Genomic DNA, 18,969 nt, shown 5'->3' on the forward strand with positions numbered 1-18,969 from the left:
GGAGAGGATGGGTGAGGGGGAGAAAAAGATAGGTGAGGAGAGAGGAAATTAAGTGGAGAGGAGAGGATGGGTGAGGGGAGAGGAGAGGGTAGGTGAGAGGAGAGGAGAGGATGGGTGAGGGGAGAGGGTAAGTGAAGGGAGAGGATGGGGGAGGGGGGAGGAGAGGGTAGGTGAGGGTAGGTGAGAGGATGGGTGAGGGGAGAGGAGAGGGTAGGTGAGGTGAGAAGAGAGGATGGGTGCGGGGAGAGGAGATGATGGGGGAGGAGAGGGTAGGTGAGGGGAGAGGATGGGTGAGGAGAGAGGAGAGGGTAGGTGAGGGGAGAGGAGAGGATGGGTGAGGGGAGAGGGTAGGTGAGGGGAGGATATGGGTGAGGGGAGAGGAGAGGTTAGGTGAGGGGAGAGGAAAGGATGGGTGAGGGGAGAGGGTAGGTGAGGGGAGAGGGTAGGTGAGGGGAGAGGATGGATGAGGAGAAAAAAGATTAAGGGGAGAGAAGAGGATAAGTGAGAAGAGAGGAGACTGAGGGGAGAGGAGAGGATAGGTAAGGGGAAATGAGGAATTAGGAGAGAGAAAGAGAGAGAAGTAAAGAAGAGTAAAGCAGAACAGATGAGTGGAAGGGAAGGGAAGCAAGTGGAGAGGAGAGGAGGAAAGCAAAACAGAAAAAAGCAGTATAGTGAAGTGGAGAGGAGAGTAGAGAGGAGAGAGGAAGAGGAGAGTAAAGTAGAACAGAGGAGTAGAGAAAACAGAGGGAGAGGAGAAGGAGAGTGAAGCTGTAATGATCGGTGTCAGCACACAGAGAGAATCTGATTATTGGTGATCTGCAGTATCACCAAGAATACAGATATATACCTGATTATTGATGATCTGCAGAATCACCGATAATCCAAGTATAAGTAACCTCTGGACACCTATATAGTGTGAGTGTTTGGTGCAACAGTAAAGACTTTGAGTAAGACCACCCGAGGAGCAGATGGTCTTTGGCAGTATGGGCGATACTGCCTTCTGAGAAGTGCAAAAACCTTCCAGCAGCCTGAGACCTCCAAAGGGGTGGAGTCCCAGGCTGAAGGTAGGAAGGACCTGTGAGTGAGTGACACCTGAAGGTGGATGTCACTAGCAGGTCTGGAGACTATCTTTTAAGGAGAGAGATGGCTCTCAAGGTCGGGCAAGCCAGGTCGGCAACATACGGACAGATAAGGTACAGAGACAGAAGGATGATTCGGTATCCAAAAGGCAGGCAGGGTTGGCAACAGATAATCAGATGTGCGTGGTACCGAATCAGAAAGCAGAGGGATAGTCAGGAAAGCAGTAGGTCATAACAGATATCAAACAATGCCTAGTCTTGGGTGTGAGGTCCGTAGTCTCTACACCCTGGAACTAGTCTGGAGTATAATATGATGGTACACAGTATCCCTAGTCTTGGGTGTGAGGTTCGTGGTCTCGACACCCTGGAACTAGTCTGAAGTATAACAGAATGATAACACAAAGTCTCTAGTCTTGGGTGTGAGGTCCGTGGTCTCTACACCCTGGAACTAGTCTGAAGTATAACAGAATGATAACACAAGTCCCTAGTCTTGGGTGTGAGGTCCGTGGTCTCGACACCCTGGAACTAGTCTGAAGTATAACACAATGATAAACAGAAGTAATCTGGCTCAGTGTGAATTCCCAGGTCCTCCTGGTTCTAACACACTGTAGGATCTGACTAAGGTCTAAATGCTTCCACGTAAGTGTTCGCAATGGCAGACGACCAGCAACTAGCAAGCAAGCTGAATATATAGTTGCAGGACTCTGCCGCCCCGCCCGAGCCACTCAGCCAATCAGGAGTCCAGCAGGAATCAGCTGATTGTCCTGATCAGCTGATACATCTCCTGCTGGTATAAAGGTCCTGACTTCTGGCGCGCGCGCACGTAGCTCTCCATCCATGTGCACTAGAGATCCCAGCCGACCCAGACATGTGTTGCTGCGCGGAACCGCCCGTCTGAACGCGGAGATAGCCGCCCCACCGCCAGACCGCGCTGCGGCATCTCCGCCATTTATTACAGAAGCAGAACAGAAGAGTGGAGAGGAGAGAGGCAAACGAGAAGGAGAGTAGAGAAAAGGAGTGGAGAGGAGAGGGCATGGCAGATTTATCATAACCAGTGCAAGGCAATCTGGAGCAGAACTGATGCCTTCTCCAGATCAAGAAGTATGCCCCTTAAGTCAAACTCATCTATGATTATGTACTTGACCACATATGTGCAGTAGCTCCTGACTAGACTAGTTGGAGATCTTTGTAAATGTGGACCCGATCTCTTGCAAAGAACAGAGTGAAAAGAGCGAATTCCTGATGGAAATGCTGTAGAAATCAGCTGCGCTGAGCTGTGTTTGTTTATTTAGCTACAGTTGAGTGTAATGCTCGGAATACACCATGAGATATTTTGGCAGATAGATGGTTCGATAGATAATTTACAACATATTCGATCTTATTTTCGATAGTTTTTCTGCTCAATTTCTCATAGAAGTTAATGGAAATTGACAAGAAAATCAATCGGAAAATTGATCGGACAGTAAATAGGCTGAAAAATTTCATTGTGTATTCCCAGCATAACAAGTGTGTAATCAGTAGGCATGACTCACAACGCCTCAGTGTGAGCAGTGCTGGCTGTACAGGAAAAGGCTGTACAGGAAAAGACAGATGCTTTAACCCTTCCCTTGCTCTCTGAAAGTTCATCCAGTCAATTTTCAGGGCTTTTGGGGGGATTTCTGTGCATTGTAACAAAGAAATGTTTTCTCCTGATTTGTTTTCATACTGTGCCTAATCTTTTAGAGCAAAGAGGAAGTTCTGATTTCAGATCCCCTTTAAGCTTTCCCTATGAATAATTTAAATGCACTTCTTCCAACCAGCAGGTGGAGCAGCAAATAAGCCATGATTTTTTTAAAGATACTTAGCTTTCAGTTATGCTGAGTCCCAAAATGTTCCCAAACACATCCTCACAACAACACCTTTAGGCTGGTCAAGTCCCTCTGGCCACACTGATTGCATTATAGATTTTCAATGCAGGCGACAAAAATTTGCCTTGCCTTAGGCATCAACATGGCCAGGAACAGCTCTGCATTCTATTACAGGATCTCCTATAATGAAAGGTACTGCAAGTCACATCATTCTCAGCACCGGACAGGAAAATTGAATTTTAGCTGAGCTGGGGATTTAGTTTTAAGGTCAGACTGTAGTTTAATTTAACCCTCCTGGCGGTTTGCTAAAAAATCGCCAGGGGGCAGCAAATCTTTTTTTTTAATTTTTTTTTTTTTTTTCATGTAGCGAGACAAAGTCTCGCTACATGATAGCCGCTGCTCAGCGGCATCCCCCCAGCCCCTCCGATCGCCGCCGGCGATCGGCGATCAGGAGATCCCGTTCAAAGAACGGGATCTCCTGGAGGGCTTCCCCCGTCGCCATGGCGACGGGGACGTCGTGACGTCAAAGGGGATTCCTATCCACCCCATAGAGCTGCCTGGCACTGATTGGCCAGGCAGCGCACGGGGTCTGGGGGGGGGGGGGGCGGCTGCGGCGCGATGGATAGCGGCGGATCGGCGGCGATCGGGTACTGCACGCAGCTAGCAAAGTGCTAGCTGCTTGCAGCAAAAAGAAAATTATGCAAATCGGCCCAGCGGGGCCTGAGCGGTGCCTTCCGGCGGCATAGCCCGAGCTCAGCTCGGGCTTACCGTCAGGAAGGTTAAAGCAAGATTCACTGGAAGCAGGAAATTTGGGCACCTGCGACTAAAGGACGATTTGGGCATCCCATGGGCACTAATGCAAATATCGGCTGTTGGGTGCCCAAAGCAGAAATTTGGGCGCCTGAGAAGTATGGTGGACCATCCAACTAAAATGTTTCGCTTTTAAAAATTTGAAATATTTTGTCTTTTGTATTTGCAATTTTTTTGTTTTTTGAAATTATCATTTTCAAATGTATCACTTTGAAAATTATAAGGTTAGGAAAGGGAGTTTTAAGCTTAGGTGTCAGGAAGGGGGTTTTAGGCTTAGGTGTCAGGTTTGGGGTTAGGCATCAGGAAGGGGGCTTTTAGGGTTAAAGAACAAGCGACACCCGTGCTAACCTACAAATAAAAAACACATATATATAAGTAGATAAATACTACTTCTACTTACATAACAGATGTATTGTGCTATCCACGTAATGATTCCTGTGAATTTTGTAAAGGAAAAGCAGAAAATCCTATTCTAGGCAGTGGCCATCTTGCCAAGCTAATGCTGACATCATATCCTTCCTGACTCTTGTCCCCCCCCCCCTCCCTGCTCTTGCTCATTGTGTATTCATTAGCTGCCCTCCTCCCAGAGTCTTCAGACACTCCCACTGAGGTGTATACTAACAACTGCAGTCTTTTTTTTATTTACACATCCAATCACTGAGTCACCCCAGCCTTGCTTGTAAACACAAGTAATCAGAGGGTGTTTCTGATAAGCAGTTAAGCAGGGAAATAAATGGAAGAGGAGCAATATATTATAGATAAAAAGAACTCCCAGCATTCAACTCTTTGGTACTGTTTGGCACTAGGACCAGTGCTCCTAAAGTATGTGACGTAAAGTTTTGAATGCAGGATTAGCATCATTATTACTTAATACACTCAGACCAGTTGCTGTTAATATTTGATTTTTATGGTGACAATACCGCTTTAAGTGTCAGGAAGGGGGGCTTTAAGGTTAGGCATCAGGAAGGGGGGCTTTAGGGTTAGGCATCAGGAAGGGGGGTTTTAGAGTTAGGTGTCAGGTAGGGGAGTTTTATGGTTAGGCATCAGGAAGGTTGGTTTTAAGCTTAGGTGTCAGGAAGGGGGATTTTAAGGCTAGGTGTCAGGAAGGGGGGGTTTAAAGTTAGGCATTGGAGGGGAAAGTTTCTGTGTAAAAGTAGGGTTAGGCACCAGCGAGTAGGGTAAGGTTTAGTTGTAGTAAAATACCGGTAACATTTACCAATGTCTTACTATAGTCATTACCACTGTAAATTAGTTTTCATTTCCAATTTCCAATAGTATTTATCGTTCAGAATTGTATCAGCTTCACCAAGTGCCTGTTTTTCCAGTTTTAAGGTCAGACTGTAGTTTAATTTAAAGCAAGATTCACTGGAAGCAGGAAATTTGGGCACCTGCGACTAAAGGACGATTTGGGCATCCCATGGGCACTAATGCAAATATCGGCTGTTGGGTGCCCAAAGCAGAAATTTGGGCGCCTGAGAAGTATGGTGGACCATCCAACCAAAAGGTTTCGTATTTAAAAATTTGAAATATTTTGTCTTTTGTATTTGCAATTTTTTTGTTTTTTGAAATTATCATTTTCAAATGTATCACTTTGAAAATTATAAGGTTAGGAAGGGGAGTTTTAAGCTTAGGTGTCAGGAAGGGGGGTTTTAGGCTTAGGTGTCAGGTTTGGGGTTAGGCATCAGGAACGGGCTTTTAGGGTTAAAGAACAAGCGACACCTGTGCTAACCTACAAAAAAAACCACATATATATATAAGTAGATAAATACTACTTCTACTTACATAACAGATGTATTGTGCTATCCATGTAATGATACCTGTGAATTTTGTAAAGGAAAAGCAGAAAATCCTATTCTAGGCAGTGGCCATCTTGCCAAGCTAATGCTGACATCATATCCTTCCTGACTCTTGTTTCCCCCCCTCCATTCTCTTGCTGATTGTGTATTCATTAGCTGCCCTCCTCCCAGTCTTCAGACACTCCCACTGAGGTGTATACTAACAACTGCAGTCTTTTTTTTATTTACACATCCAATCACTGAGTCACCCCAGCCTTGCTTGTAAACACAAGTAATCAGAGGGTGTTTCTGATAAGCAGTTAAGCAGGGAAATAAATGGAAGAGGAGCAATATATTATAGATAAAAAGAACTCCCAGCATTCAACTCTTTGGTACTGTTTGGCACTAGGACCAGTGCTCCTAAAGTATGTGACGTAAAGTTTTGAATGCAGGATTAGCATCATTATTACTTAATACACTCAGACCAGTTGCTGTTAATATTTGATTTTTATGGTGACAATACCGCTTTAAGTGTCAGGAAGGGGGGCTTTAAGGTTAGGCATCAGGAAGGGGGGCTTTAGGGTTAGGCATCAGGAAGGGGGGTTTTAGAGTTGGGTGTCAGGTAGGGGAGTTTTATGGTTAGGTATTAGGAAGGTGGGTTTTAAGCTTAGGTGTCAGGAAGGGGGATTTTAAGGCTAGGTGTCAGGATGGGGGGGTTTAAAGTTAGGCATTGGAGGGGGAAGTTTCTGTGTAAAAGTAGGGTTAGGCACCAGCAAGTAGGGTTAGGTTTAGTTGTAGTAAAACACCGGTAACATTTACCAATGTCTTACTATAGTCATTACCACTGTAAATTAGTTTTCATTTCCAATTTCCAATAGTATTTATCGTTCAGAATTGTATCAGCTTCACCCAGTGCCTGTTTTTCCTGGCGCCTCTATTTCATGCACATGGATTAAACTCTTTTTCAAATAATGAAATAAATGAGTAGTTTTTTTCAGGGAGAGATTTTTTGGGAAGAGATTTTAAAGCAATTGCATGTTTCATGTAGAAGTGAGCTCAGGATGGATGCTCAGCCAGAATTAATATAAAGAAAAGTATTTACCATAATGCCAGGCTTTGGACACAGGAAAAGGTGTTACATACAACTAAACCTAACTGTACTGTCCCACAGAACCCCTCCCCAACACCTAACCTTAAAACCCCCCTTCCTGATGCTTAACCCTAAAACCCCCTACCTGGTGCCTAACCCTAAACCCCCCTTCCTGATGCCTAACTCTAAAACCCCCTTTCCTGATGCCTAACCCTAAACCCTCCTTCCTGATGCCTAACTCTAAAACCCCCTACCTGGTGCCTAACCCTAAAACCCCCCTTCCTGGTACCTAACCCTAAAACCCCCTTCCTTGTGCGTAACCCTAAAAACCCCCTTCCTGACACCTAACACTAAAACCCCTTTTCTGATGCCTAACTCTATACCCTCCCTACCTGACACGTAACCCTAAAACCCCCCTTTCTGACGCCTAACCCTAAAACCCCTTTCCTGATGCCTAACTCTATACCCTCCCTTCCTGACGCCTAACCCTAAAACTCCTTTCCTGATGCCTAACTCTATACCCTCCCTTGCTGATGCCAAAACCTAACCCCCCCCCCTTCCTGATACCTAACCCTAAATCCCCCCTCCTGACGCCTAACCTTAAAACCCCCCTTCCTGAAGCCTAACTCTAAATCCCCCCTTCCTGACGCCAAACCCTAACCCCCCCCCCCCCCTTCCTAACGCCTAACCTTAAAAAAACCCCTTCCTGACACCTAAACTAGAAAACCCTCTTCCTAACCACATCATTTTCAAAACGATACATTTAAAAATGATAATTTTCAAAGACGAAAAATGTGTTAATACAAAAGACAATTAAAAAAAAAAAAAAAAAACTCTAATGTTCTAATTTTCAAAAATGAAAAATTTCAGACAGGCCCTGCATTTATCTGGCGCCCAAATTTCTGCTTTGGGCGCCCAATAGGCGATAATTGGATTAGTGCCTATGGGTCGCCCAAATTGCCCATTAGCTGCAGGTGTCCAAATTTCCTACTTCCTGTCGGCACTTCCACACCCAAAATATGGATTGGCACAAAAGCAAGCTGCTGTGGCTCGATGAAGCGCTGTTTTGCAGGAAAAGTGTTGCAGGCGAGTGTGTACAGTTTCAAGCGTTTCATCCTTGTTTACACTTTAATGTTTTTGAAACTGGACTATAAGGTCACTTTAAGTTTGCAATATCATAGATGCCAGATGGCAGTCCATGATTATAGAGTTATGTCCTAAAAATGACAAGCTTTAAAAATCCACTTAACAGCACATTGCTTTAAGCTGTCACAAAACTTTAAGGATTTTCAGGTTTCTGATAAAAGTAGTAAGAAGGGGATTTTATGACTCATTTCGGTATTTCGCCATCTGAGTGGCTGTTTGTCATTTCTGATGGAAGTGGAATTTTACCAAGGAGTGAAAAAAGTTGCAAGGACAAATGTGACAAGTATGGGTGAAACATATTTTTTTTCTTTTTTTATCTGTTAAAACAGAGTTATTTCAAAGACTTTTGCAAAACTTTAAAGAGTATCTTTAATACTATTAACTAGTATGTATATAGCGCCAACATCTTCCACAGCATTGTGCAGAGTACCGTATATACTCGAATACAAGTCGACCTTGTATATGTCGACTCCAATATTTAACCCTAATAAGCTGGAATTTTTATTGACTCAAGTATAAGTCTACCCAGCAAAGTTAATGGCTGCACTTGGGGCTCAGGAGGGGTTAATGACTGCACTGCATATAGTACTGCAGCCATTAACCCCTCCTTTCCCTTAGGAGCAGCCAATAACTTCTCCAGGCCCCCAAGTGCAGCAATTATTCACTCCCCTTCCTGCAGCCCAGTATTCCCCCGTGCCCCTTTCCTTGTTAAATGTTGTGGCCAGGACTTTTTAGACCTGTTTTCTTGGCATTTCCTTTCCTCAAAGTATCACTTTCCACCGGGTAAATTGCTGCAAATGGGAATGCCCCTATTAGTACACACAGTACTCAGTGTTGTCCATGACTCGTGTATAAGTAGACCCCTATATTTTTATGAAGTGAAACAGACCTAAATTTCTAGACTTATACTCGAGTATATATGGTATAGTGTCTTTGTCACTTAACCATCCTTCAGAGGGGTTTACAATCTAATCCCTGCCACAGTTTTATGTCTATGTATGTATCGTGCAGTGTACGTATCATATTGTAGGGCCAATTTTAGAGAGAAGCCAAGTAACTTATCTGTATGTTTTTGGGATGGGACGCAGACACAATGAGACTATACAAACTCCATGCAGATAGTACCCTGGCTGGGATTGAAACCGGGGACCCAGCACTGCAAGGCGAGGGTACAAAGCACAAAGCCACCGTGCTGTCCAGTAACATATATATGTATTATTATTATTTATATAGTGGCAGTATCTTCCACAGCACTGTACGGAGTATTTTTTTTTTCTTTATTTTCTCATTAAAGGCCGATTCACATAAAACGCATAAATCACGTCCCTCTTACTGCCTGCCAGTTGTTGCTAAGTTTCTACAGCATCTGGCGCTTGTACATTACTTTGCCGATTGATCAAGGCTTTGAGTTTAGCTTATGGTGCCCATACACGGTACAATAAAAAACGTTCGATTTTCCAAAACTATCAAATCAAATAAAAGTTGAAAAGAATCTTTATTTTTGATTAAGAAAAACAAACAATTATCCCATTTTTCCAATAAAAATCCGATCAGACAGGTTTGAAAAATCTTTTTATTAGATCTAATGGAATAATCGAACTAAATGATCTAATTGAAAAAAATTAAAAAATGGTACCATGTATGGGCACCATTACTCATCGGACATTGCCTGAGCCAGTTTTCAGTTTTGGGGAAAGCCAGCAAACATTCTGACGATTCCGATGCTTATTTTGTATTCTATATACTATTAACATTGCAGGGTTTTACAGTTCCCTCTGCATTCACCTCTGCTGCGATATACACTTAAGGTGGCCACACACCATACAATTTTTAAAATATCTTTTTAATTCAAGAATTGCAATCAATTTTTCTGACTGATTGTAACATTTAAAAAATCTGACCAATGTACCACACATGTGTGGTCAATGTTTACCCAATTATGAAAACATTTTTTGAAAACTCTGAGAAAATTGCTTGGAGGTATATATAAGGAAATTGACAATCTACCCTACACCATTCAATTTTCATAAAAATTGATCAGAAAAATCCAGCACTCCCGATAGACTTTTATCGAATAAACAGGAAATCCGATCGGATTTCTTGCTCAAATAGGAAAAAACTTTTCGATCTTTTGGAAGATCCAATCGTTTTTATCGAATTTCAGTAAAATCGGATCTTTTTTTTGTGTCTGAGTGCCTCCTCGATCATGCTCCCCTCACTGGGAGCAATCTGCATATGCACAGAAATACATTCAAAACTACATTTTTGTAACTCAGTGCAGCGCATAGATGTGAACCAGGCACATGAATTACATGGGAAAATCAATACCTTGCAGAACGCACAGCGTAATGTGCTCTGAAAAGCGCACACAAACATACTTAGTGTGAACGAGGCCTTAGGCTTGGACAAAACTGAAACCTTCACTTGTGTTTTGAGGTACGATGTGCTGCACAACAGAAATCAGCCTTCATATGAACCTGCGCCACAGTGCGGCAAGAGGGTCATATGCATAGGCCCACCCCCTGGCTAGTGACGTACTCCTTGCTGGGCAGGAAGTACATCACTGGGATTCCCATTGGTCCGATCATGGGCACCGCATCACACTTCCGTTGTTTACACTTACTGCGTCGCCCACTGACTTGTATTGCTGCATAATCCTTGCAGTAGGCACGGATCATGCGACAAAGTGCTTTAGTCATTGCATAAGGAATGCAGCAATCTGCATACTTCAGACGCACCACGTTAAGACTGCAAGTCTCCATAGACTTGCATTGCCCTTGCGGCGGGGAAGCCTACGCAGCAGGTGTAAAGTGTAAAAGGGGCATAAATCCCATATCTTCTCAAGAAATTATGTTTTAGTGTAAAAAAATAAAAATGAATGAGAGGGGTTTAACCACTTCACCTTCAAGGGATTTTCCCCTTAAAAACCAGAGCAAATTTCACCTTCCAATGCTTCGTCCATTCATCTGCCAATAACTTTATCTGTACTTATCACACTGAAATGATGATTTATACAATGTTTTTTTACACCGATTAGGCTTTCTTTGGGTGGTACTTTTTGCTAAGATTTGTTTTATTCTAAATGCATTTCAATGGGAATAATAAGAAAAAAAATTGATTAAAATTCATTATTTCTCAGTTTTTGGCCATTATAGTTTTAAAATAATAAATGCTACCGTAATCAAAACCCACACATTTTGATTGCCCATTTGTCCCGGTTATTGCAATGTTTAAAATATTTCCTTAGTAGAATGTATGGCACCAATATTTTATCTGGAAATAAAAGTGCATTTTTTCAGTTTTGCATCCATCACTAATTACAAGCCAATAATTTAAAAAGTAACAGTAATATACCCTCTTGACATACAGTACATATTAACAAAGTTCAGTCCCTAAGGTAGCAATTTATGTAAATATCATATAATTTTTTTTCTACAAAAGTTTTATTTGTGTAACTTTTGGGGAGTGCGGGAGTTAAGGGATTAATTTTAAATGTAAATATAGGTCTTTATATTTAAAAAAAATGTTTGTAGGTGTAATTTTACTATTTGAGCACAAGATGTCCTCACGCATAACTTTCCTGTGCGTACTATTAGTATGCAAAAAGGAAGTAATGCGTGGAGGTATCACTGACGCTGATCATTCATACGGGGACTTAGACCAATGAGTAGAAACTGCATTCCCATTCACTGATCTACACTCTAACGATCGGTGGCGAGTACGAGCGCGGGGGTGATTGGGAGTGCATGGCGCCAAGGGACGTAGTACATACGTGGCTGTGAGGTGTAGAGGGACTTTGCAGGGATGCAGATACGTGTCCCGGGAGAGCAGAAGTGGTTAAACAAATCAGAATCAATCAATATAAATTAATCTGATATTGGTGTGTTTGTGTGGGAGGAATGGGGATGTCGGCCACAAGAAATGCAGTTCTTCCCATACTACTGCATGTAACCCGCATAGTTCTCTCACATGCCGTTCCCTCTGTGATTGGGCCACTCTGAGCTGCTATTTTTCCATACTTAATAGCAGAGGGGAAGCGATCTGAGCCAAGTCCGGCAATCGCTGATTCGTACAAGCTTTTGTCACACAAGAGAAGACATTAGCAAGGCACATTCACCTGCAGCCAGGGGAACATGCATCATCTACATGAGTGCTGTGCTCATTACTTCTTCCATTGAGATTGTCCTTACCCGATCACTTGATTCTCATAATACTGCAGCGTTCTCTGTAGCGTCTGCTGGATGGTCTGGGGCTGTAGAATGAAAACAAAACAAACACTCACTATGGGTACAGGAACATTCATCACCCAATACATCTGCCAGCAATATAAAAAGAACACACAGATTGCTTCTGCGCTATTTGTGGCAACCTCTGACGCAACATTCCTACTTAGACCGTCCTTTTCAAACAAACAAGGGAAAATGATAAAATTACAATTCTGTATGTGTTGGGTACATGCATTAAGGAAACCTGTGATTTTATTCAGTAAACTTATTTCTTAAATTCCCTAACCTTACTTATTTTTCACCTCAACTATAAAGGTAGCCATACAGCTATCCACCATCCGATTAGATAATTATTATCAAATCAGATAAAAATCAGTCCCGCCAAGAGCATGCTGCAGGATGTCGGACCGTTGTGGTCAATCGGGTGCACAATGGTAATGGCGAGCCTCGTTATTGGAACAAGTGACAAATGCAACCAAACCCCCGGCGCCGTTCCCCCTAAATGTAAAATGTACCCCCCCGGTGCCCGGTGTGAGTCGGAGCAATTTTGGGTACCTGGAGTCAGAGTTGGTGGTTTCAATAAACTGAGGAGTTGAAGTGCGATGATTTTTGAACCAAATCAATAGCCTTTGTAAAAATTAGACTAAGGAGTCGGAATCGAGCAGTCAGAATCGGAGCAATTTTGGGTACCTGGAGTCGGTGGTTTCATAAACTAGAAGTCGGAGTCGGATGATTTTTGTACTGATTTCACAGCCCTGGTGCCCGGTGCAGTATACTTTACCTGTCCGTGTCCACCGCTGTAAATAATTTTTTAGAGCCTCCCAGAGGTGCTAGGCGGAGACATAGACACTTGTTGCTGTATGCTCCATCCCCTATTGCCTGATGAGGAGGGGCCACACCTGCGAAACGCATTGCAACTGGTTTTTTTTTTGGAGTATATTAATAAATCTAAACCTTTGAAAATTGACAGTTTCATGTCTGCTTTGAGGAGGTAAGTCCACCGCTGCCTCCTCAGCAATTTTAAATTTTTAGCATATTTTATCCTGTTGGCGCCTCTGTTCAATTCCTGTGATACCTGGTGGAGGGGTGATATACCCCCTTCTTTCCGATCTACAGAGAGCGACTTCTTAATCCTGAGTGGGGACAGGTCTTAATCTCCCAACGTGCATTTGCAGTGGTTGCCTATCGGGTAACCCTGATTTGTGAGTATCAATTTACTTACACTATCCATCAAATCCAATATATACTACACTATATTGGGCTCTCTGTGTTTTTCTTTTTGTATTTTTTTTAGAGCAACAAGGAAATGCTGAGTTTCATACCACTTTAAAGAAAACCTGAGATGGCGGGGGGAATTATACACACCTGGGGCTTCCTTCAGCCCCTTCAGGCTAATCGCTCCCGTGCTGTCCTCCTCTGGCCCCTGGATCTTCTGCTACGTGGGCATAGTTGAGGCATAGTGTGCATGTGCGGGCCGGCCGCGCCTCCCACAGCGCTCTCATCGTGCTTCAGTCAGTACTATTGTGCAGGTGCAGAACACTCCCAGCCATGGGAGCGCGATAAGGTAATGCGCAGCCGGACAGCACCGAATGGCCGAATTACTGGGAACTGTAGCAGAAGATCCAGGAGGCGGAGAAGAACGGCGAGGGAGCAATAAGCCTGGAGAAAGCCCCCGGTATGTATAAATCCCCCCCCCCCCCCATCTCAGGTACCCTTTTTCAAGAAGGGAAACACATTGGGGAGAGAAGATAGGGTTAGGCAAGAAGAGAAACACATTGAACACATTGGGGAGGAAAGATAGGGTTAGGCAAGAAGGGAAACACATTGAACACATTGGGGAGGGAAGATAGGGTTAGGCAAGAAGGGAAACACATTGAACACATTGGGGAGGGAAGATAGGGTTAGGCAAGAAGGGAAACACATTGAACACATTGGGGAGGGAAGATAGGGTTAGGCAAGAAGGGAAACACATTGAACACATTGGGGAGGGAAGATAGGGTTAGACATTAGATAAGGGATTAGATTAGGTAAGGAATTAGAGTTAGGCATCAGGAATGGAATTTATTGATGAGGGGACAAATGGTGAACCTTTCTGTAAAAATCCAATAGAAGCAAATGGGTCGGCACCCAGTACAGCTCTTTTTCCCATTAAAACACTGGTAGCAGTGACACACTGCAAAATCTGGCTTAATGCAGTTTGAGAAAGAGCTATTAAGCCTGACACAGCGGTCTGTCACTGCTGCCTGTCTTTCAATGTAATAAAGAGCTATACTTACTTGACCCATTAGCAGCTTCAAAGGAATTATCTTGTTTGAGATAAGTGCGCTGCTTTTGACCTCAGTCGGCAGAACTCGTTATGCTGTAAATTCTTGGAATGCTTTGATCTCTCTCTGCTACCAGAAAATATAGAAGCTGAAAGCAGAAGTCCTCTGTTATTGTCTCACACTGCCCCCTAGTGACAAGTGGTCATAAATACACATTGCAGCAGTACTAATTATTAGCAAGGAAATGTAACAGATAAATTGGCCTGGAGCACTTGCAAGCCTCTATATAAATTGGCTGCTAAAGGATTAAAGTGGTGCCAACCCATTTGCTTCTATCGGACTGATCCACCCCAAGACACACTTGGGTAGGGGTCTGGGCATGCCATTCACTGCTTTTACAGTGCTCCATTTTCAGCTGTTTATTGTCGTTTCTCTAAAAGCAGCACTGCAAACTCAATATATTAGATTTTACTGATGCTCTAAATGTCATCTTTTCTTCAGCCAATTTAAACACACAACTAAATAATTTGTATCCAGCTGAAACTGCCTTGTCTTGTTTTCCTTTGCATAGTAGGGAAACAATAATTATAAAGTGCATTTGTATATATTTTGCTATGCTGCAAGGTTAAAAGTCTTGTACTGCCCCTAGTTACAAAACATGTTCCATGAGTTGGCTTTTAAATTGAGTTTGTTTGTAAGTCGAGTCCTGTGTTAAACGTGGGGAAACTTAGATGAATAATTTACTTTCTGACAACTCTAGATTGGGACATTCAGTATAAACAATGTTTCTTTTAATGATTTTTAAACAACTTACAACAGAATACTGTAATGTAACTTATGTAAATGATTTATACTACTCCCTCTGTATTAATCACTTGTGAGGCCACATTTGGATTATGAAATACAGTTGTGGACACCACACTTTAAAAAGGACATTGACCTCCTAGAACGGGTGCAAAGACGGGCAACTAAATAAATCAGAGGGATGGAAGATCTCACCAAGAAGTTCGGACAAACTGGGCTTATTTAGTTTTGAAAAAAGGCAATTGAGAGGTGACCTGATTAACATGTATAAGACGCCGCTGCCTGGGAGACCGGCGCTGCTAGCAAGGCACCCGCGAGTCACACCCGCAAATGAGGTCTGGAGCCACCGCTGCACAGAGCGTTCCGCCGATTGGGCCAGGGAGGTCAGTACTGCCGATCCTCCCCACCCAGATCGCTGCTGCCTGCTCTCACCACCACAGACTCTCTTCCTATGGATGGCCATCTCCCGCACAGCCTTTCTGGCATGTAGTCCAGGCTCCTGCTCTCGCCGACCTGCCACTGCTACACCTCTGATGCCAGGTCCCGCTGCTAGCAAGGCACCCGCGAGTCACACCCGCAAATAAGGTCTGGAGCCACCGCTGCACAGAGCGTTCCGCCGATTGGGCCAGGGAGGTCAGTGCTGCCGATCCTCCCCACCCAGATCGCTGCTGCCTGCTCTCACCACCACAGACTCTCTTCCTATGGATGGCCATCTCCCGCACAGCCTTTCTGGCATGTAGTCCAGGCTCCTGCTCTCGCCGACCTGCCACTGCTACACCTCTGATGCCAGGTCCCCCTGCACGGCAACACACACCAAAAGAGGCTACGACACCTGGCTCCCGGGATCCCCATCTCCACCTAGCCACCATGGGATCACCCAAGCTGGCTGCTGCACCGCACCAAAAGAGGCTATGACACCTGGCTCCCCGGGATCCCCATCTCCACCTAGCCAACACTGGATCACCCAAGCTGGCTGCTGCACCGCACCAAAAGAGGCTACGACACCTGGCTCCCGGGATCCCCATCTCCACCTAGCCACCACGGGATCACCCAAGCTGGCTGCTGCACCGCACCAAAAGAGGCCACGACACCTGGCTCCCCGGGATCCCCATCTCCACCTAGCCAACACTGGATCACCCAAGCTGGCTGCTGCACCGCAGGTCAGGCAAAACCATCACTGGCCTGCTCCTCTCTGTCCAACTCCATATGGAGGGACTGGAAGTCACTAAAACTGTAAAAAGTGCTGCTGCTGATGCAGCCTCTCTCTCTGCCTGGAACATGGGGGCTTGGACTGTTCATGGATGTGGTAGTGGACTGCCCCGCATCTCTGCTGTGGTCTGCTGCTTTTTCTGCTCTACCCAATCCTGCTCCTACGGTGGTTGGTGGGGCTGCCCACGGCTTTTGCTATGGACTGCGCGACTGCTGCTGCGGACTCATGGGTGCCGCTGGGGATTGCTATGGGGGACTCACTGCTCTCTATCTCCTCCCTCTCTCTCTCTCTTTATCTCTCCTTTTTCTCTCCTCTATCGCTCTTCCCCAGAATAGACCGCAGGGCATCTGATTCAAAATATCGCTGAAGAAGTGTTTTGAGTGCCTGGATGGCAGCGGATTACCCCTCTGGTCCTTCTCCTGGGTCCTCCTTCTGTATCTCACTATCTATGCTTTTTATTTAAGTATATGCACTGCACCTACTGTATACACCTACTGCTGTATGTATCTGTATGCACTGTATGCTTTTTACTGTAAACGCACCTTTCTGCTACTGTACCATCACCAACCCTGTTCTGTGCCAAAATCAATTCCGGGTACAACTCTTGTTGTACTTGGCGAAATAAACATGATTCTGATTCTGACATCAGAGGGCAATGCAAAAGCTTAGCAGATGAGCTTTTTGTCCCTAGTGTTGTAAAGCAGACAGGGAGACATGCTCTGTGTGTGGCGGAAAAAAAGTTTTTGCCATCTATATAGAAAGGGGTGCTTTGCAGTGAGAGTGGTTAAAATCTGGAACTCCTTATGGCAAATTCTACATCTACATTTAAAGATGGCTTGGATGTTTTCCTTGTATTGAAGGGCATCCACGGCTATAATTATTAGGTACTGTATTTTTTGGACTATAAGACACTGCGTCCTATAGTCCAAATGCAGGGAGTTTCTGTCTTGTGAACGCCTGCCAATACGAGCCTCCAACCTGCCACAATGCCGGGGACTCCCTGCACTGTGCCCATGCAGAGGAGGAGGACACAGGGGGACAAACAGAGGACATGGGGGTACACTAAGGAGCATAAAGGGGGACACAAAGGGGCATAGAGGAGGACACAAGGAGGACAGAGGCGGACACAGGGATACACAAGAGGTACAAGGGGGCATGAGGTACAAAAGGGGCATAATCCACAAGATGCCCCTCCACCATGGATGCACCAGGTTTAGTATATATATATATATATATATATATATATATATATATATATATATATATATATATATATATCCCCTGGTTTTTGTCCAGAGGTCGCCAAATGTTTTGGGTCGGGGGCCGGGTCAACATACTTCAGACTGCTGGGGGACCGGAGTATACATAAAATGATGTAGAAGTCTTTGTGTACCAGACAGTGAAGCATACCCAGGTGACAACGTGCGTTCCAATTGGACAGCAGTGTCACCTGATGTGGAATTTGATTGGAAAACAGCGAATTACTGCTTTCTGACTTCATTCTATATGCGGACCACCAATATTTAAAGATGTAGCTGACCGCATCTATTATACATTTTGTGTGTGGGGGGCCTGTAAAAAAGCCTTAAAGAGCCACATTTGGCCCGCGGGCCTTAGTTTGAGGTCCACTGCTCTAAACCTAGGTGCGTCTTATGGTCAGGAGCATCTTATAGTCCGAAAAATACGGTAATTCCTGGGAGAGTTGATCCAGAGATTTATCTGACTGCCATCTGGAGTCAGGAAGGAATTTTTCCCTTTTAAGGCTGATTGACCAAGGCCTTGTCAGGTTTTTCGCCTTCCCCTGGATTAACTGGGATAACTGTGATACGTGTGGGTCCCGGATGGTGTTTTTTTTTTTTTTTTTTTTCCCTGGTTGAACGTGATGGACGGATGTCTTTTTTCAACCAAACTGACTATGTAACTATGTAACAACAAAAATATGCAATAACGAAAGCAGTACTGTATATTTTGTACAAAGAGACAACTTGTATGTATTATGCATAAAAGTTGTAACTGGAGTCGTTTGTTAGTAGGGGACTGTCTGTACTGTTTTATAAAAGACAGGATGAGCCTATTTTTCAGTCTACACCAGTATTCTGAACGCCCCATTATCTCTCAAGCTGTCTCTTTTCTGGATGGACAGAGCCCTGGATATGAGTTCTGATATCATTTGATTTACTGGCTATGTCGAGATTGTGAAGGTAATGGATGATTCTGACCTAATTGAGTCATATCTGGTTTACTGGAGAAGTGATAGATCTCATGGCAGTCCGTACAACAGGAAAATAACTCAGAGAGCAGCATCAATTTAAAGCCATGAAAACAATGAGATAGAATTTGTATAACGAGGCCAGACAAAAAGACTTTTTTCCCTGATGTGAAATAATATGGGCATAGAAGAAAAAAACCTACATTTCAAATCGCAGCAGGAACATTGGGCCATATCTTATTAACTTTCCTCCTGTGTTTTCTCCAAGGAAAACTACAAAAATAACTTTTCAGCACTTTCCAAATGAAAAAGTACTAAAGCGTAAGTAAAGGGGTAATATCAAACTCATTGTGAGTATTTTCTTGATAAGTGGGAGCTTTACAAGTATTTTATTGCAAAGGCACCCTGAAGCGAAAAAAAAAACTTATGATATAATGGATTGTATGTGTAGTATGGATAATGAATAGAACATTAGTAAAAAAAAAAAAAAAAGAAATTAGTCTTGTATG

At 43.9% G+C, this 18,969-nt stretch overlaps 1 protein-coding gene across 1 annotated transcript in view; it reads right to left on the reverse strand.

The window, feature by feature from the left end:
- GUCY1A2 (guanylate cyclase 1 soluble subunit alpha 2) overlaps positions 1–18,969 on the reverse strand; it is a 326,026-nt gene that overhangs the window by 204,867 nt on the left and 102,190 nt on the right. Inside the window, exon 2 of the mRNA XM_068266885.1 lies at positions 11,938–11,999. Coding sequence (XP_068122986.1) covers positions 11,938–11,999 — 62 coding nt within the window. The remainder of the gene's footprint in view (positions 1–11,937; positions 12,000–18,969) is intronic.

Source organism: Hyperolius riggenbachi, chromosome 2 (assembly GCF_040937935.1).
Source record: "Hyperolius riggenbachi isolate aHypRig1 chromosome 2, aHypRig1.pri, whole genome shotgun sequence".
NCBI classification, from domain to species: Eukaryota; Metazoa; Chordata; class Amphibia; order Anura; family Hyperoliidae; genus Hyperolius; species Hyperolius riggenbachi.